At 40.8% G+C, this 21,756-nt stretch overlaps 1 protein-coding gene across 1 annotated transcript in view; it reads right to left on the bottom strand.

Annotated features, from left to right (window-relative positions):
- IQCH (IQ motif containing H) overlaps nt 1-21,756 on the bottom strand; it is a 112,351-nt gene that overhangs the window by 46,744 nt on the left and 43,851 nt on the right. The window contains exons 13-14 of the mRNA XM_065412129.1: nt 19,115-19,387; nt 13,586-13,777 (exon numbers count right to left, since the gene is read on the bottom strand). Of these exons, the coding sequence (XP_065268201.1) occupies nt 13,586-13,777; nt 19,115-19,387 (465 nt within the window). The remainder of the gene's footprint in view (nt 1-13,585; nt 13,778-19,114; nt 19,388-21,756) is intronic.

Below are 21,756 nucleotides of genomic sequence, written 5' to 3'. Positions count from 1 at the left end.
AAACCCCCCATTGCTCCAGCTTCATTGTATACTTTGCTACTTACAATACCTCTATTTAAAAGCACGTTTACATTGTGCCCTGAACTACTTCAACATCTGCTAACAGACCAATAAAAAAATAAATAAACCAGGATTGTTTAGGAAGAGAGATCCCTTCTATTTCCTCTGAATGATACTAAACCAGTAACGGCAGCAAGCTACAGAGACCTCTTTTTTTTGTAGATTTCACCTTGGAAAACAAAATTTGGGAGGAAATTAAATATAAAACCACTATATCCAGTGCCACCCAAAATCAGACAGAAAGAGGAGCTTAGAGGCAAAGTGATATTATCAAATAGTCATGCAGATATATACTCAGCACAAATGTAATTTAATTGCGATTATGACAATTTTATACAATGGATTTTTTTTTTTTAACCAATGTGACTGGAGGATTTCTATTTTGTGCTTAAAGAGATGCACACGTGTAAGTATTTTGCAAGATAGGGTCCTAATTTCCCAAATAAATAATTTCCACAATAAACGCATTTCTCCATCGAAGGTTGGAGTATTACTATGTATTCTTAATAGTATTTTCCCCAACAAAGGTTTTCTTTTTTAAAAATAAAATAAATTTTTGAAGTCAATGTGGAACCACTCACAAGCAAAGTGTTTGCAGGATCAGAGCCTTAGACAGTACTTCCTATGAGAGTAGCATCTGAGTGCACACTTTTGGTATATCAGACCCCTGTGAATACATGCTCAATTCATGCCCCCTCAAGATCACTAGATTTTCCAAGTTTAAAAAAAAAAAAAATTTTAACTCTACATAATTTGTTTTATTTCATCGGCCATTCTCTTTGGCTGCTTCCACAGGGGAAAAAAAATCTATGTGAATTTTAAAAGTGTGATTAAAAAAAAAAATACTAAAAAGTAGGGATAATCTCGGTAAATTGACAAGAACTCCATGTAAACTACGGAGCTATTTTTCAAAACAGCCTACAGAGCAGTATGATAAAAACGATGTCGTGTTTCACAAGTGACACCCGGTTGAACTTCTTTTAGTCTCAGACTTGTCTTTTTGGATTTTAGCAAAACAAACATTTTTAAAATAATCCAAACAGGCATTTTATTGCATGTGATAACACTAACGATTTTCAGATTTCTTTACTGCTCTTGCTTTATCCTCTCCTTCCACACTGTTATTGCTAAAAACTGGCAGTTAAATTCAATTGATTCAAAATATTCGAGATCCATATGGCCTAAAACCCTGGAGCTGAAGTTCTGATATTGCCTCACTGCTGTTTTCTAGCATTTGCCTCTACTCCAGTCCCCAGATGGTGGAAGTAACATTTAAACCTCCTTCTCTCTGCCTTGTACAATAGACCTTGGCACCATTTCAACTGTTTACTCCGGTAATTAACAGCACTGATACCACAACAATTACAACTCCTACAATCTTAACACAATAATGCTATGAATTAGTGAGAGCTAATGGCTGGAAGGTATAGTGGTTCCAGACTGCGAGATCTGTGCATTTTTAGAATAAAATAAAAGGTACAAACAGCACGCTTGCGGTAGACAATGATTACCTAGTAATTAGTTTACACAAAGCTTCCTATTTAATGGCAAAACACTGTAATTAACGTGTGACAGAAAATCAAAGGGTACTTTGTAAGCATATGAAAAATTAACACTGCAGGCCTATAGCTTTATGTACTGATTAGAAGCATATTAAATCAATAGGACATACAAACCAACAGCTTGCATATCTGATTATTGTAGGTCCTAGGAATGGATATCATGGTTTTCATTTAACCAAAGGATACAATTATCATGCTTTGTTATTTACTTAGGATTTAAGAATCACCTGAAACATAACTCCAGCAGCTACATAAATATAATAATTGACTGAATGAGAACACTGCAGATCGTTCTCAGATATAATAAATATGTAAACAACTCAAGATAGTCTGTTGATGGAGCACTGGCTATATTCGTTAGGGAGGAAACAACCCTGAACTGCACAGTTTGAAGCTAGCAGGGATCTGTTCCTTTAGCCAAGATAATTTTTACCATCCTACCGTACACCACATTAAATTAAAAGAAATTTTAAAAGCCTGTCACACCTTTCAAAATATTGTATGCGGATTTTCTGTGCAACTGTCTGTGTTTCTGGCCTCCTTCAGGCTAGAAAAATGATCACACCAAAAACTGCATGTGAAATCAATAAAATCAGCAGGAAAGACCGCTTGTTTAAAGAATTTTCTCCACAGACCTTAGTAGGTATGTCAGCAAACACAACTCAACTGTTTGTAAACCCCAGCAATCTCTGTAACATTTCTGGAACCAAACTATTTTAGAATCTGTTACTGCATGTGATTAACAAATGTTGTGATAAGAATAAGTATGAGTTTTAGGAAGTAGAAAGTACACATTCAGCAACGTTAATGTGTGCAAGAGAATAACAGAGCTTAGTTATAAAGCATGATGTTATGCCACTGAAGTTAAGGCTTTGGCAGTATTGTAGTTATATTTTGGGTTGGTTGATAAATACATGCTGCTTATTTTGATTTTCTTACTTTTGGAAAGATGCAAAGGGTGATGAAAATTGTTCATAAGGCTTATTTTCCTTATGGAACCCTAGGCAAAAAGTTATACACCTCTTTACTACTATTCCTGATTTTCTGATAATCTCTGAATTTATTTAATTCTTTTTTTAAGGAATTTTTGAAAAATGATCAATAATGTTAAATGTTAAGGCAACAGTTGGCTATTTCTGGCATCTGAAACAGGGATTTTCCAATGGTGATCAATCTCAAATCCTAACATGAGCGTTAAAATATTTAGTCAATACTGATGGAAATTTGAGTTTTCTTTGCTTTATCTGCCTCTGAAAAGATTTTAAATCTCGATCACTAATTTTAGTGAGTTAACCAGGACCTAGATGTCTTTGTTTGGTGTTCTGGTCCATGACTAGGGCTCCTAGGTGCAGCAGTAATACAAATAATAATGACAAAATTACAGTGATATAGTTAGAAACAGCGATTTAAAAAACTGTAAAACTGAAATAAAATGATACATTGTGTGTTAAATAGCCTTTTTCTTTCAACAACAGATGTACGATTTAGAGCTCTCTAATGGCTCGGTTGCTACTGGCCAATTTGTAATGTTGAACCTTCTCTTCCTCTGCTGCCACATTCAGTTTGCTTTTCTCTATGCCACCTTCACTTCTCTCCTTTTCTACATCTCCTGCACTCATCCCTTTCTCTGTCCCCAATCTAGGGTTCCTTATCTTTAAAACTTTCTGTCACCTTACACATCCTTAAACTCAGTTCAAGTTTGTGGTCATTGTGGCGGATATGGAGCTGTGATGCAACAATCTATGAATACTGAAATGTAACCTTGTTATTGAGATAGACTTATACTGGGGTAATGGAATGTTTACCATATACCTTTATTGCTTTTAATTCAATGGGGGCTGTTGGAGAACAAACAGAAGGGCAACTCTGTTATTGTCCCCAGAGGGAACAGAACTGAAGTCACTAAAGATAAACCAGACCTGCTGAGGTAATGATGGTTGATCATAGGGGACTGAAGCCCAGGGCCTGACATGGGGAAAATTGTGTGATTCTACCCCTAGAGAGAGGTGTTGGCTTGAGAGGAGGTGCACTCAAAGAAACCAGGAGGGGGCAGAGGTGCAGTTCGCTGGTAACTGTGACAGCCATTTGGTATTTTCTGTATGTTTGTCAGACCACAGCCCTTCAAGTGACACCTTTGCAGGACACCATTCCCTAGTCTGTGTGCTTTTTGGAGTGAGAATCCTGAGTGGGCAGGCTCCAGAACACCCTGCTTCCTACCTCATCTTAGAGGCTGTTTCACCTCTCTCCCCAAACAGCAGGCAGAGACTCAGCCGGTCTAATTAACCAAAGATTTATTAAGATGAGAGAGAAGATCACTAAGATCAAATACTGTGCATTTCTAGAGAATGCCTTTTTCTCCATTCGGAGCCTTCCAACAGGCCAGCCTGACAACAACAACAGCCTTTTGGTTTTGGTATCTTGCAGAGCCTAGTGCAATGTTTCCCAAACGTGGGACGCCGCTTGTTTAGGGAAAGCCCCTGGCGGGCCGGGCTGGTTTGTTTACCTGCAGCGTCCGCAGGTTCGGCCGATCCCGGCTCCCACTAGCCACAGTTCGCTGCTCCAGGCCAATGGGAGCTGCTGGAAAGGACAAGCCAGTTCGTCCCTCAGCCCGCGTCACTTCCAGCAGCTCCCATTGGCCTGGAGCAGCGAACCGCGGTCAGCTCCCATTGGCCGGACCTGCGGACGAGGCAGGTAAACAAACCGGCCCGGCCCGACAGGGGCTTTCCCTAAACAAGCGGCGTCCCAAGTTTGGGAAACACTGGCCTAGTGGATTGCCGACTTCTGACACCAGTCAGAACACTCTCCCAGGCTACTGCCCCCAGGTACTGCCTGGGGATCTGGGGGTTTACTAGGTTCTGCAGAAGAACCCCACTGCTGCACTCCTGTTTTGGCTAACAACACTGGATTCCCTTCTGGTGAGCCCAGGGCCGGCCCACAACATTTTGGCACCTGAGGCGGGGAGCTCAAATTACACCCCCATGCCCCCTCGCTTGGGCCAAAACTTTGAAAGTTCTCAATTCTGCCTTCTTCCTGTCCTACTCCTCTCATGGTACTGCTCTGCTACCTACCCCAATAAAGGAGAACTAACAACTTAAAATGCCTTGTTCGAAAATTTTAAGTAACACTTAACTTTCAAATGCCTGAACAGCAAATGTAACTTTTCTTGTCTGCATAGTAAACACTGGCATTTTTATCTGTTTGATAAAACAAAGTGGTGCTTTCCGTGCCTTCTTGGTTGCAAAGATTTGAACTGCTTCCTGAAGGTCCACAGTCTGGGCCAGCTCATGCTCTATTGAGATGGTTGCAAGGCCGACCAGCCTCTCCTGTGTCAGTGTGGAGCATAGATGTGTTTTTATTAACTTCAGCTTGGAGAAGCTGCCTTCTCCACTGGCAACTGTTACAGGAAGTGTTAGAATTATGCGCAGAGCAACAAAAGCATTTGGAAAGAGGGTGGTCATCTTATTTGTGCACATATGTTCCAGAAGAGCCTTTGGAGTTGATCCTGCTGAAATGTAACTTGAAAGGGCTTTCAGTTCATCACCTAAATCACTCGCATCAATATCGCGCATGTCATCATGTGTCAACACTGACTCTAGTGCCCTGCATTGCTGGTGTAGGTCTTCTTCAGGTATAGTGAGGAGTTTTGGAATATCATACAACATCTCAAATATACTGCTGTGTTCCTTGAGCTGCATGAAACGTTCTTCAACTGACTGTATTGCACAATCTAGCACCTGGTTAAAGAATTCAACTTTGAATTGTTGTTTGGGGTCTCTTATGGGATTATCCCATGCCTCGTAATCAAAATGTCGTCTTCTTCTGTGACTCTTGTATTCTTGAATGGGTGGGAACATAGCTTCAGTGTGAAGTTCCTCTGCCAACTTCTGTGCACTCTTCAGAACGTTTTGAAATCCCTCATCTGACTGGTAAGACTGTAGGTATGACTTTGCTTTGTCCAGTTGTTCCACTGCTCCAGACATATCAAGGTCAACACCTTGGAGTCTCTTGCTTACAACATTTATTTCAAACAGTATGTCATGCCACAACACTAAGCCACACAGAAATTTGAAGTTGTGTGTGTTTCTGGTGATTCCATTTCCCTCTGCCACTGTTCTCCCATGAACAGTTCCTGTCATAGCATTATCCTCCATAATGGCAACTATGGCATCATCTATCTTCCCAATTTGGTGTTTGATAGGCTTTATCACCTCTACTCGACTTTCCCATCATGTGGCACTCAGTGGTTTCAGTGTCAGAGAGGATGTTCCCAGATGTTGCTTCAAAATTTGCCGTCGATGCAGAGAAAAATACATAGATGCTTTGAATTATATTAAAAAATTCAGCAGCCTCACTAGAAGCTGAAGCTGCATCACTGACCACCAAGTTCAATGAATGAGAACTGCATGGGACAAAAAAGGCTCGAGGGTTTAACTCTCGGATCCATGTCTGCACTCCTCTGTTCTCTCCCCTCATGTTGGCGCCATTAGAATAGCCCTGACCTCTCATGTCAGCTATCGCAATTCCCGTATCTTCCAGCTTTTTAAGAAGCACATTTGTCATACCAGCTCCTGTAGTATCATCAATGTCAATAAATTCTAGAAAATGCTCTCTGACAGTCACCATTGCAGGGACATTTTCACTAGGTTCTGTTGTTGTTACAAAACGCACCATTAAAGTCATCTGTTCCGTATGGCTGATGTCAGGTGTGCAGTCCAGAATAACAGGACTGTGGCTGATGTCAGGTGTGCAGTCCAGAATAACAGGACTGTGAGAATGCTTGCTACCCAAAACCTAGCACTGCGTGGCACTTCAGATCTGCCACAATCTTCTGTTTGACTTTTGTTGCCAGTAACTGTATGATCTCATTTTGAATTGTTTTCCCAAGGTAGTGGTGTGTGTACATTTCTTGGGTGGTGACTCTTCTTAGATGCTCCTGGAGTACAGCATCAAACTCAGCCATCAGCTCCACAATTTTAAGGAAGTTTCCATTGTTTGGCACATACAGCTGATCTGAAGTGCCACGCAGTGCTAGGTTTTGGGTAGCAAGCATTCTCACAATGGCAATGAGTCTTTTCAGAACATTTGGCCAGTAAAGAGACTCTGATGCAATCTTCTCTTGATGCTGATCATCTATGGTGGCCTTTAACCTTAGTCTCATCTCAAGCTCTTTCCACCTATGGAATGCTCTCTGGTGATTTGCTGCCTTCTCATGGCACGCCAGTTTTCTAGCCAGATTCTTCCAGTCCTTTGTTCCTGTAGGATCCAATGTGGCTGGAACATTAGACTGGATGAGTTTGCAACAAAAACAGTATGCAGCATTCTGGGTTTTTGAGTACATAAGCCATGGCCTCTCCACTTTGTCACCATTGGGGATTTCACGCCAGTTATGTGTTGGATGGAAACATCTATTTTCATTGTCTTTGGGGAACATGAAGTTTTTCACTTGCTGTGGCCCATGCAGCACAAGGAAGTCCCTCAGGCTACTGCTCAAGTGGGTCCACGGTCCTGGATCATCTAGACTTAAGGAACTAAACTCAGCAGCAGCTGTTTCTTGCGCCTCCACCACACTCTCTGATCTACACTTTTCTTCAGGAATGTGCATGGTTACATCCATTTGAGATGGAGATATGGATGATGCAGTAGCTGCCAGATCACCTGCACTCTGACTAACTGGAAGATCAGGCATCTCCTCACCACTCACATCCTCACTGGGGCCGGAAGGCTCACTGTGAACATTTGTGTCTATGTATCTCAGGAGAGCTCCTTCCTGCTTAGACAGAAAAAGCTTCCTTTGCTTTCTTTCTTTTTCTGAATGCTGCCCCAGAGGGGTGTTTTCTTCTTTCACTCATGACTGCTGTTCTGTGCCAGCGATAGTGGCTCTCAACACTCAATTGAAGGGGACAAATAAGCAGGCTGGTAGCAGGGCCTGAGTGAGGGAAGATATCAGCATCTTAAGGGCCTAACTGGCTCCTACTACTTCAGTTGACTGCCTGTTCTTCTCAAGTGGGTTCAGGGAAGCAGCAGAAACAGGAAGCTCACTGAGAAGCTGGTGTGAATCAGTCCAGGCTCCTGGGGGTGCCAGAGAGGTACATAAGGGGCTCCTCCTCCTCTCTCTCCCTGCAGCTCCTGCTGCTTTCTGTTATTCCCTCTCTCCTTTTCTCCTGCCTGCCTGTTGTGTCTTGTGCCCTCCTTCCTCCAGAACAGCACTCCACCATCTCTGTGCATCTAGAGCAGAGAGAATACATATGCACCAGCAGCAGACACAATTTTCTACACGCTGGGTCCTAGTAGCACCCCCCCACAGTCTGGCACCTGAGTGACCGCCTCAGTTCGCCTCATGGTAAGGCCAGCCCAGGGTGAGCCACATCAAGTGCCTCAGCTGGAGAAGTCAGGGAAGCACGAAAGTTTCCCTACCTTCTCCTGCAGCACTGAGCTGCTCTGAGCGCCCTCACCTGGCCACCTCTGCTCCTTGCAGTCTCTACTGTGTAACAGCTGTCACCAACTCCAGCCAACCATTTTCAACTCATTTTCTAATGAGTGCTCTGTGTTCCATTGAAGACATAAATGTAAGAAGTTAGCTCTAGAGAAGTGATAAAACATAGACTCCCAAATACAAATTTGACAAAGGGGTGGTTTTCAGTGTTCACAGAACAGTAACACTGAAGCTAGTGGCAGAATTATACAGAGCCTTCCAGGGGAGCTCCTCATTAAACAGATCAAGCTCTGGTTATGGAACGTGTTCATTTTCACATAAATTCTGGGCTATAAACTGTACTTTGCAGGGTAAAACAAATGCAAACATAATTGCAGTGTTTCTCGTGCACCTCTGTAACAGTGGGAGCAGTGGAGAGGGTGAATTTCAAATCCACAGAAAGTTTTTGGACGCAAAAAAGTAAACAAACTTATTGCAGCCCTCCTCTGTGTACAGACTCTGAAAGTCTCATGTTTTCAGTTACCAGAAGAAGTAACTAAGACAGACAGGAGGTTAGTGATTTATTTTTATCCCTTTAAAAATAATGGCATATGATGGTGGAAAAAACGACAGTAAATATGGGTAGGATTTTCAAAAGTGCCTAAGAGTGTTAGACCCTAACTTGCATTGACTTTTAATGGGAATTAGACCTCTAACTTCTATGGTGCTTTGGAAAATCCATTACTAAATACTATTACAATAGTATCACCACATGCAAAACAAATCATCGTCAATAACACTTACTACATTCTCTGTTGCTAGTGGAGTTGCCAAAACTTTCAGGCCAATCCTTCAATGGGAATAGGCACAGGCTCTTGGTTATAAATGGACTCTTACTACTGTTTGAAGACGATACCTAAATAAGGGTGGAAAGTGATAGTGTACAGGTAGAAAAGGATCCCAGGTAGGACACATGTTTGACATAGATAAGCTTCACAGATTTTAGCTAGATAACGTTTTGCTTTTCCCCAGAGTCGTTTACATTGCAAAATACAAAACTGGAAAATGCCACTGAGGTGCTGAGGCTTTTCAGCACTATCTGATCATACAAGGGTCAGACACTGATACCCTTGCTCACACTGAGTAGTGCCTTGCTCCATAAGTTGGTCCATTGCAGTCAATGTCAACATACTCCTCAGATTGCACCCCAATTGCAGCTGCAAAGTAATCTCTCAGATAACTCAGACTCTACATTAATTTAACAGGATAAAATACATCACTAATCTTGTCATGCATTTTAGTTTGCCCAATGTTATGCTTGAAATGAGGACTCTAAAATCACCCTGTTTTAGATGGAATAGATTCTTATACAGTTCAAACTCACAAACTACATTATTTTTAATCTGTTGCCTACTACATACCAATGAGAAAAATCTTGGTATCGTGTCATAAACTGCTATGCAAATGATGCTATTTGTAAGTATTAACATAATTTAGTGCTTACAGTCATATTCTCATTTCTAATAATTCTACCAGAATGGAGAGTCTTTTCTCTATACTCTTAGCCTGCAGGATAGTCTTTCATCAAGAAGCTGAATTTTTTAATAACCTGCCAACATATGTTTTGTATGTGGCAGCCTAGGCCAATGACACAATGTCTTCATTATCGAAAGAAACAGGTCTACATACTGCAATTGGACATTAAAGCATGCCTGTGCCCATAAACTAATGCTTTGATGTCTAAATGTGTATCATTACGATGGTACTCTGTAACAAAGGATAATTTTAATCCTCTGCTCTCAATGGTAATACATAGTGGAGATTGCAGTTCATTATATATAAGAAAGGTCGCCATGCTTACAAAAAAGAGCTCAACTCAGAAGGCAGAAAATGTCAACTCTCATTTCTGGACAAGATGCTCTAAATGGCAATGTGTTTTGTTCTTTCACCTACGCTCCCTGAAATACTGGCCTGGATTTAGAGAAGTTTTCCTGCTGACACGCTTGTCGAAAATCATATCAAGTGTACCATTCCTTATATATGTTTTTCAACTTCTGGTAAGCATTTATGTTGTAGGAGTTTTTAAGGGGCATGTTCTTGTCTGTGTCTGAGCTCCACCTAAATGCAGTGGAAGTGGGGGAACCATAAGGAAACCAGTTATAACTCCCTGTTTCTGAGCCATCGGGCCCTGAGGGAGGTTAAAATGGCACGAGAAGAGCTCTGACTTAAGCCACTGGTGCAAGGACTCTCAAGGAACTTACACCAGTGGAGGAGCAGATGTAGTACAGCTGTGCTCTGCAGTGCCTTCTTCCCCTCCCACATGGGCAACTGGCACAGAAGGTCAGTATGCTACCTCTGACAGCGTTATGCAAGCAGAGAGCTCCCTGGCACAGGCAATATTCTCCACTAGCCATCTCTGGCTGTTTTAAGTCCACTTTGCACTGGTCATGCTTATGCAGAGCAAGGGAGCCTTAGAGGATTAGAGAATCTAGCCCTTAATGTTGGCACAGAAAATTTCATATGACAAAGCACTATTGTAATTATTAAAATTCAAAATAAGTTTAACCAGCTGTCAAGGCTGTATCCCCACTTTGAACTTTAGGGTACAAATGTAGGGGCCTGCATGAGGATTTCTAAGCTTAACTACCAGCTTAGTTCTGGTCCGCTGCCACCATTCCCTACCCTGGGAAGCTTTTAGAAACCTCTCACCAATTCCCTGGTGAATACAAATCCAAACTCCTTGGATCTTAAACAAGGAGAAATTGACCCTTCCCCCCTCCTTCCTTTCACCAACTCCTGGTGAATACAGATCCAAACCCCCTTGGATCTTAAAACAAGGAGAAATCAATCAGGTTCTTAAAAAGAAGGCTTTTAATTAAAGAAAAAGGTAAAAATCATCTCTGTAAAATCAGTATGGAAAATAACTTTACAGGGTAATCAAACTTAAAGAGCTCAGAGGACCCCCCTCTGTCTTAGGTTCAAAGTACAGCAAACAAAGATAAACACTCTGGTAAAAGGTACATTTACAAGTTGAGAAAACAAAGTAAAACTAAGACGCCTTGCCTGGCTTTTTTACTTACAAGTTTGAAATATGAGAGACTTGTTTAGAAAGATGGGGAGAACCTGGATTGATGTCTGGTCCCTCTCAGTCCCAAGAGCGAACAACCCCTTAAAACAAAGAGCACACACAAAAGCCTTTTCCGCCCCCAAGATTTGAAAGTATCTTGTCCCCTTATTGGTCCTTTGGGTCAGGTGTCAGCCAGGTTACCCGAGCTTCTTAACCCTTTACAGGTAAAAGGATTTGGAGTCTCTGGCCAGGAGGGATTCCACAGCACTGTACACAGGAGAGCTGCCACCCTTCCCTTTATAGTTATGACACCAGCACAATTTGAAATATATTATACTATGCAATTCAATCAAAGGTTACACTTTCTAAAACTATTCTTGATTGAATTAAAAAAGCTGAACTGCCGTAAATATTTCTTTATTTAAAATAGGACGATGGGGCATATTCTTCCCTGATACAACTCTTCTGAATTTAATGGGTATAAATTTGGCACTACAGACTTAAATATCATATACTTATTTAAATATTCACAGCCCTTTAACTAAAATTAATCTAATTTGCATCAGAATTCAAATTCTGAATGAACCGGATCCAATGAATTCAGTCCAACAATTTGTAAAGAACAAACCTGCACATTGACTAAAAGGTACACAAATGAAAGCTGGAAGGTCATAACGTTTACATCATTTTGTTTGGGTATTTGTGGCTGTCCATCATTTTTGTAGCCACCCAAACTTTCTGCAAATCAGAATCCACTGCCCCGGCTATCTACTGAATTCAGCACATCAATAGATGACGACAGAGTATGATCAGAAAAGTGAAGTTTTAACAACAGAAATTCCCTTTATTTTGTGTCCACCCCCATAGTTATTGAGCTAAGGATTTTATTTGCTGCTCTCTTCAGTTTCTGCTTAACTGTCTTATTTAAATCATGTTTTCTTACAATAGTTTAGTGAACTTCCCCGCTTGCCATTAAACACAATGGACCAAATTAATCCCTGCTAATACTTCCTCTTCACTTTTATGCTTTAAGTCAATAGAGTTACATCAGAGATGAATCTGGCCCAAACAACTGTTCACTCAAGCAAGTCTTCAGTGGAGAGAAATTTAGAATACTAGGAGCTGGATTAATTTCCAGAAGGCAACAACAGAATTAAAAACCTTTGCAACACCTGATTTATGCACAAGCCAGGGCGAGTAATACATGCTCTGTTAGAACACACTACTTGCAGCATAGCAACACCCACCAGCATACAGACAAGTAACACTGAAGCATGGTGACATTTGCTCATGTTCATGTTTAGGAATGTAAAGCCAGGTGGTTTTTCTACTAGATAAAACAGATACACACTTCTGATCAGAGATACTGATCACCCATAGACATCCAAAACTCCCACTGAAGTCAATTGTAAATACTCAGCACCACTGAAAATCAAACCTCAGTATAAGAGGTTCTAGTGTTCATCCTGTTGATCTAGGACACCTATTTATAAATGATTTACATAAATAACACTCTTTGGTTTAACACTCTGCCCTGCTGAGTGACATTGGGCAAGTCGTTTAACCATCCTGTGCCTCAGTTTCCCCATCCGTAAAATGGGGATAATGATGCTACCTCCTTTGTAAAGTGCATTGAGGTCTAGGGATGAAAAGTGCTATAGAAGAGAAGGTACTACTATTATTATTATTATATGTGAATAAAATGTTATAAAACTTGCTATCCAAATAATTCCACAAGATAAAGTTCAATTTCTTGTAAAGCTGAGGTCTTAATTTAAGAGGCCAGAGCAAGCCAGGGGAATGTCCACAGGAGCTGGGTACACATTAATCCAGCAAATCCCCTCAGCCACCTCCGCCTGCAGAACTCCTTTGGAAACTCCAGAGGGAGCTACATTTTCCCCCACCAAGCAAAAATTCCATGGAAGGGGGGTACACAACAATGTGCTTGCTTTAGGGCACGTCTTCACTACCCATCGATCTATCGGGGATCGATTTATCGCCTCTAGTGTAGACGCGATAAAATCGATCCCCGATCGCTCTGCCGTCGACTCCGGAACTCCACCGTGGCGAGAAGCAGAGTCGACGGGGGAGCGGCAGCGGTTGACTCGCCGCCATCCTCACAGCCAGGTAAGTCGACCTAAAATACGCAACTTCAGCTACGCTATTCGTAGCTGAAGTTCTGTATCTTAGGTCGACCCCTCCTCCCCCCCCCTCACCCCGTAGTGTAGACCTAGCCTTAGTGAGCATGACCCACTCCGTACAAAAACAACAAGGAGTCTGGTGGCACCTTAAAGACTAACTGATTTATTTGGGCATAAGCTTTCGTGGGTAAAAACCTCACTTCTTCAGATGCATCTTGTTGTTTTTGTAGATACAGACTAACACGGCTACCCCCTGATACTTCACTCCCTACAGACGTACTCAACCTAAAACATTACAAACAGTCCCAGAGAATAAGATACCTTTAGCTTCTCACTAACTTACGTGTGCCCATTTCTTCCTCCACATCTCAGTGTTGTATCTCTGACATTCCTTCTGGGCCCAATGGTAGCATTTCAGGTGCCTGGCAATGTCACAATATGCGGTGCCGTTTCCTCCAAATTCATTGTCCACTTTAAACAACCAACGTCTCACTCCCAGGTTATCTATGATCAGCTGACTCAGAACTTCAAGCATCTATGGATGAAACAGTGGCATAAAGACAAAGGGAATGGCTTATTTAAAATTTGTTTTATAACAGACTTATACTTAGGGTTTCTAGTTTCAGGTTCAAACCAGTTTTACCAATATTCACCAATCCTCCTTCCTCCCAAAAAAGCAGAGATACTGGTGATTAGTAGTTTGGATGCTTATGTAAAGCTCACTCGAACCCTTTTTGTTCAGGATCCAATGGCCACAATTCTGCAATTGGATCCACCTGAACATGCAGACCCACAGAAAGGTCAATGGGGCTCTGTGCCAGTGCAGAGTCTGCCTACGTGGAGCTCATTGCTGGACCGGGGCTATTAGTTTTGAATGTTCAGTACTTCTCAGGATGTGTCTCAGAAAGGGTAGCTGATGGCAGCACTAGACTATTTTCAAAATCCTCTCTTTAAAACCTTCTTACAGTCAGATTCTAATCCCAGGCAAACATCTGTGACATGTTCTTGCTGCAGAGTGAATTATATGGTTATAAATTTATGAAGGGTTTACAAGATAGGCTTTATTAAAGTGATTCTAATTATTTATCTATATGCATACCCAGTTTTAAATGGCTTTCTTGTAAAACTAGCTGGTGAGCAGAATATAATTAGCTGCTTAGAAACAGTAAATGCCATTGGACCCTGGAAAAGTGTTATACAGATCTTGTGCTGCATTGACTAGAAGGTATTTTTACATGGTAATCTTTTGGACTCCTAGTTGTATATATTTTTTGGACTTCGAACACAGAATTATCATCTGTTTGCTCCAAATCCTATTATTTGTTGCTTTCGAGAACCCTATAAATGAGTTTCTGTTGATGACTCCCCTACAGTAATGAAAACGATCAATAGTATTGTTAAGACTGTACCAATGGAAAGAATTATGTGCTATCTTTAAGTGAAAATTGAACTGTGCTTTAACATAGTGTCACCTTTCTTTTATTATTTAACCTAAGATGTCAATATTTCATAGGAGCAAACAACAGCAGGAGAACTTCTGAAATGTTGCAGCATGGATCAAAAGAGGAACTAATAAGCACGTGGGGGTGTTGGGTAGGAAATTTTTATAAATGAATTACTTAATAATAAATTGAACTAATTTAGAAGTCTAATGTATTGTTTTTCACATAATTGAACATATATTTGTTTATTTTATCAACTGTATGGAAGTTGTAATATATTTGTTTACCTGCTATTATTTTCAGTGTTAAAGGTTTTTGTAAAAAGTAAAGGAATGCAAAAAGCCTTTTGCTAGCCAGCACGAATGCCTAAGAATGATAACATCCTCACTATTTTCAGGTTTATGATGCACATCAGTAAAAAGAGAGAAGCTATTGATTATTGCCATCCACAAATACAACATGCTGACATTACCAGCTGGATGAATGCTGCAAATTTCAAAACACAGTAGAAACAAGATGATTTTCCTGATGAGGTGAAGTATTTTATCCCAGAATCTAATGAACACTAAAAGCTACCCCAAAATTCATCCAAATTCCATGAAAAAAAAAACCAACAATGATACTGAAGGAAGTGTGCAGTCACAAATCAGAAAATTTTATAAAAGGATCTATGGCTAAGCATGCTGCTGTTCAAGGGACACCACTAACTTGAAATCTAGTCAATTTAAAAAATGAGGTACAGTATGCGCAATTTCAGGTACACCACCTACTGTTAAGACATCCCGCAGGATTCTGTAGTTTCATAATCACATTTTCCTCTTGCAAAAATGTTTTCTTCTTCCTAATCACAGATTCACAGATTTTAATTTGTTTGCCTGTTGCTGTGTGAAAAACCCATGTGAACAAGGGAAACTAGCTGACTATTGCATAAAAGAGATAAAATTTGCATACTTCTTTGTTAGTTGATACGATAGTATCATATCAGGAATATTCACAAGGCCTAATAGCCAGGCAGGAAACTGTTCTGCGGTCTGGTATCTTTTGAAGGAGGTGACTCCAAAGTTTAGATGGAATTATGGTTTTGTTTCAGGGGTATTTGGATCCGGGATGTCCATTTGGAACAGGGCAGATTGGAAAAATATAAAAAGGTGCATTAACTATTTTGAGCATCAGCGGACACCGTTTCTAAACCCATAATTTGTGGCTACTGGGGAATGATAAATGGTGTACATATACATGACAATACTAAGCTGTTTAACCAAACACAAGTAAAAATTAATTAATTCATCACAGAAAACAATGAAAAAGCGAGGGAAAATCATATAGGTAGAGAAATAATTTGCACTGCTTATGGGAGATATGTGTTAACTACTATAACTATTTCATTAGGGAATATTGAAAAAGGGAAATTGCCTAATCTTATTAATGATGAGCAATTAGCCAAATGGTATTATCATCAGTGTACAACAGAGATTGTAGTGTACTGGCAACAATCATAATTCCATTTAGCACAATTTGGGGTCAGTGACACTGCCTCTTAATCAAGGTACATGTTATTCAAACAATTGTGCTCAGTGGTGGGTTCCATGTCTATTCCTTTTAAAGAAATGATAATGGATCCTGACACTGTAATATTTGATCAATTGGCTTCTGGCCATTCAGCAGGTTATCTGGAAGACAGCATCTTCAAGGAATGCTTAGGTCTACCTCAGCTACTGTGTATCACTCAGCAACACAAATCTGGAGGGCACTGCACACATCTTGTTGTTCCACTAAAGGATATTGATAGGTGTGCAGATGTGATGTTTTTGACATCACAATTCCATTGCATAGCCACGCTGGACTGTACCAGTTTATTGAGTCGGAAAAGCTAGCCGCTTCTGTCTCCTGCCTTGTGATGCTCACCAAATGGTGATGACCAGCAGCAAGGGTGACCTGTAATATGGATGGGCAGTACTGTGGAGTGACTAATTACAAAACATTTCTGTATGAAGACCTCATTTGTAATGTCACTACTTCAAATTTCTGCTTTATTTCTCATGAATGTAGCATTATAGGTCACACTAATTATGCCTGTTCCAGTCTTTCAAAATGAATCCATGATTCAAAGTAAGCCCCAGCACCAGGATGAAATTAAAGAAATACATACCAGTTTTAAACATACATATTGAACCACTAACTTTAAATTTAAAAACATTACTGGACTGAAAAGACACTCAGACTATCCAGATTATCAATGACATGCGCAAAGCAGAACAAGCACCTCAACTAGATAAATTATCCATGATGGTGGAAATAATAATTTCCCACACCTGGATAGAAGTTGCACTTAAAACTTTTGGTTGTATTACAGGGAGTGTTAGTTTTAATTGTATTAATTACGTGCTGTCGCTTATGCAGTTTATACTTATACTGCTAAAGTATAAGGGGGCTGGGATAGCTCAGTGGTTTGAGCATTGGCCTGCTAAACCCAGGGTTGTGAGTTCAATCCCTGAGGGGGCCACTTAGGGATCTGGGGCAAAAATCATTACTTGGTCCTGCTAGTGAAGGCAGGGGGCTGGACTCAATGACCTTTCAGGGTCCCTTCCAGTTCTAGGAGATAATAATAATATATGGAGATATACCTATTATTATAAAACAGTATACAACTCTCATGAATGCCCTCACCTCTGCTTCATATATTAATTTGGCAAAGGTGTCATCCTGATACAATTACCAAAGCCACAAGTGGGGACCTGTTTGCCAATACATATAAGTTCGATGGAGCATACACCATGGTAATACATATTATGCGCGTGGTGTTATTATGATATATTGAAGATAAGTTGGGTAATCACGCTGAATTGTACTACACCTACTCTTGCTCTTTTATGCTAAGTATCCCACAATACCTTGTAACAGTACAACTCAGCATTTGGCACAGAGAGACAGGGAACAAGATATATAAGTGTTCTACCCCGGTTCAGGTAGGGAGTGCCTCCATGGCCCAACTAGTTTGGAATGCTGTATTCGAAGACCCAAGAGGGATGCACCATGGAACCAGAAAAATAAGTTGAAATTGGTGGGTGGAATCTTAGAGGACATATAGAGGGTTTTAGCTTATAAACAACCCCATTAAAATAGAGGTATTTTTAGAGGTGTATTTTTGGGAAGCAAACCTTCTGTGGCAGGTGAACTGAACACACTGCGAGAACCCACTTCCTGGAAGGACTGGTGACGTATTAGCTCTTTATTTCCTATACCATACTGTTTGTCTATAGACAACCAAGCTCAGCCAGTTTATTATTTGGCCTCTTGAACATTTTTAATATCGAACTGCAAGGGCAGTCAAAACCAGCTGGCTATACATATAAATCAGCAAAAGAGAATATAACCGATGGTGAGCAGGAAGATCTTTCTATGAGCAGCCACAGAGTAGAGACTGAATTGCTCTCACCTCACAGCTAGATGAGGACCCATCAGAAGCAAAATGATGCTAGGAAGCCAGAGCACAGATACAGAAGGGAGAGGATAAAAGGGGGGTCAGTGAGAGGAACAAGATTTTCAACACAATTTGAAGCCAGGTTCTGTACCTCTCCTGACCAAAGGAATTCCCGTTGGATACTGTTTATGAAGGAGGAGCCAAGGACTCCCACTCTCAATTACGTCTTGTTGGCAGGAGTTTCTTGTAACCAAAGATATGATTATTGTTTGTTTTGTGGTAGTACCTAGATGCCCATATCAGGCACCAGGCTGGGTGCTGAACAAATACATCATCAGAGACAGTTTCTCCCCGGAAGAGCTTACAAGCTAATTTGAGACAGGATGCAAAAAGTTAGTGCTCCATAACACAGGAGAGAGGAAAAAGGAAGATAATGAAAACAAAACCAGGTTGTATATAGGTTAGCTGCTGCATAATTTGTAGCACCACAACTAGATAAATTCAGCAAAAAGTAACAATGTACTGAGGCACACCAATAAAAATTTGCAGTTACCAGTTATCCTGCCAGTGAGTCCAGAATAAATACATACGAAGTGACCACATTATATAAAATCCTTTTTTCCCTCTATTACTGTTGTTAAAGCCGCCCCATACGCAGATGATTGATGTACTGAGTTTGGCAAAACTTTTATGCTTTGTCATGGCAGTAAGTGAAATTGGAAATGAATTGATACACTAAACAAAGGGAAAAATTCAGGCAGCAGATCTGCCGAGTGGATCTCAATTTGGATGATCGCCTTTTCCTAAACAAATGGAACCTCCCTTAACATAAATGCTTCACTTCACAGTAAGGTTCTAATCAATGCAACAACAGACACTAGATTTTTTTTTTATGCAAGGCAACAAAGTTTGCCCCCTACCTAGTCACAATATGCGTCCATATGTTGACATGCCAAATAAACTGTTCTTTTGCCAACAGACACAAGTTCCCAAACCGCTTCCCGCTTACCTGTCGATGGTTATAGATGTCATATTCTCCCGGAGGTATTGGCACACAAGCACTAGCAAAGATTCTTTTACTTCCGGACTTAGTTCTATAGAGATGAGCTACTTCTGGCTCAAAGCCCAATATGGGCACATTTAACATGTCAGCCACTGCTAAATCATCTTTGTGAGGAAGTCCACCAATGATGTAGGCTTCTTTGCCTTGGATGAGATTTTTTATTCTTTTGATTGTCTTGGGACTGTACTTCAGCTGAGTGGCCAGGCACATGTGATGGCCCTGTATAAAGATAACATTATTCTTGTTAAAAGGTGTTCTTTTCTATTCCATGAACCTAATTTATAATGTTGCACACAATAAATACATTATTAATAGCAGGCTGGGTTATGACCTATCCTGTAGCTTAGCCGTTTAAATTGATAAAAGCTGTTGGGGTGAGGCTCCATAATCGTTCACATCTTTAGTGTGTTGGAAATGGGCTCACTGGGAATAGAACTAATTACTACACATCTGTATTTATTTGATCCACGCGGAATTATCCTTCTGTCAGTCGGCAGAGATGCTGGTGGCCTTTGGATAATAGTGATTCATCTCTGCAACACTTCTGGCATGGTTTAACTCTAAAGCGTCTGCAAAATCAATACAAAAAATGAAGAAAAACCCCTATAGCAGAGAATATATTTCCCCATACAGTGCAGCAGCATTTTAAATGATTCTCTGAGAATAAAACATTTTGATTTAGCAAACCTTTCATTGATCACATTAAATTACAGGGGATATACATTTCCATTATGCAGTAGTTTTAATGGCTACAGTCAATTTGACTGCAGAGGAGGAAGCATAGATTTTTTTTAAAAAGCACAAGGGTTTCAGTTTTTCATTTCTTTTTAAAAATAAAATGTCTATCTCTGGACAGGCTGTTCATGAGAGATATCACATCATGCAAAATTAAACTAAGAACATCAATCATGGAAGGCTGAGTCTCAGGAATATTTGCTACAACAAATCCCATGCATCCATTGCAAATTACGCAATGTGTAAGTTACTTCACTGGAAATATCAAGGCACATTCAGAAAGTGAGTAAGACAGTGATGGATGCCGTGCATAGAATAGTGTTACAGACATTTAGCAGGTCAGAGATTGCTACTACACAAGAATGAAGATAACGTTCTAGAACCATATGGGAAGGAAGTTTTCTTTACAATGAGATTTCATCCACCAGTTTAGGACCCAGTTTTGGAAAGCATTCCTATTTCTTCAACACATGTTTAAATACTCTCCTTAATAGGGGTGGACTTAAGCGTATGTTTAAGTGTTTTCCTGAACGGGGACCTTAAGGGCTGTTTTCATTCAAAGTTCTGCAGGCTCCATGACCAGAGAGAAAAGTATAAATCTTGGACCTGATGTCTGGGTTGGGAGCATGGTGGAGGTACCATGCTCACCCCCGAGAAAGGATGCCTCATGTCGCTCAACAGTAAAGTCCCTAGCCTAATGGGAAAACAGGGCGGAACGCCAAAGAGTGTCCAAGGCTCTCTGTGAAGTTGATGGACATGATTTGGAGAGGTGTGATCCTTAAAGTTCCAGCAGGAGAAGCGAGGGTCTTGGGAGGCATAACCAAAGGGAGAGTAGCTAACAAACCTTTGTCCCTGAGTTTCCTTTCTTTATTCAGCTTTAAAGCACACTCTTGAAGTTTTGTTAAGTGATATTTTTATTTTCCCCCCTGAGCAGTAGCATGGAAGCAGGACAGAAGGGCCAGCCTGACTGACCCAGGTTCAATTTCCAGTCCCGGTCACTTGCTCCCTGGGGCCAGGAGTGGTGATGCAGGGAAGAGAATTGCTGTGGGTCTCTCAATAATAGCTTCTACAGTTAATTAAGGAATGAAGGCAACAGGGTGTAAAATCTAGTTCATTCTGCCTCAGATAGTGATGTGATAGCCATGACCCAAAGTGCTGAGGGGGAGAAGATATAAAAGCAGGGGGATGTGGGGAATCCTCAGTATTCCAAAAGTGATTCCCCAAAGCGTCATGCCAGCAACCAGGGATTGCCAGAGCACAAGGCTGTTGGAACCACACACCCTTCTTTCCCGGGCCATGTCCGCCATGCAGAGAGTTGGGACCAGAGGTGGCCCAGCACCGGCTATGCAGTTATCACCACCCAGTAATTTCCCCTACACCACAATCCCCAGGTGGCAGGTTAAATCAGTATTAAGGTTGCTATGTGCTGCCAGAGCTGGGACCTGGCTCCTTAGTTACAATCCATACTTAGGTACTTTGAGGATACTTCTAGGTAAATTTTAGTACAATGAGAAAAGACATTATCTCCTGAACTGAAAGAAAGGTGCATCAAACAAACCTATAAAGGTCTAATCCAGTACTGCTTACGTAAGCAAACTGCTCACTAAACTCACAACTACTGAAGTCACTGCTGTTTTGCCTCAGCAAGAGTGCTGCAGTAGGCTCAGCGCTGCTGTCCCTTCAGTAGGTTTGAGTCTCTTTTCGGACGATGTTCCATTGTTTGGTCTTAAAATTGGCATAACAAGTTCAAAGCTAATATTACTACAAAACCTACATTAAACACATTTAATGTTCCACACTCTTTAAAAAAAAAGTTCTAAATTGGATTTCACTGCAATAAATACTCTTGAGGA

The sequence above is a fragment of the Emys orbicularis genome, chromosome 10 (genome assembly GCF_028017835.1).
Source record: "Emys orbicularis isolate rEmyOrb1 chromosome 10, rEmyOrb1.hap1, whole genome shotgun sequence".
NCBI classification, from domain to species: Eukaryota; Metazoa; Chordata; order Testudines; family Emydidae; genus Emys; species Emys orbicularis.
Note: the sequence above shows the minus strand (reverse complement) of the source record. Positions and strands in the feature narration are given on the sequence as shown.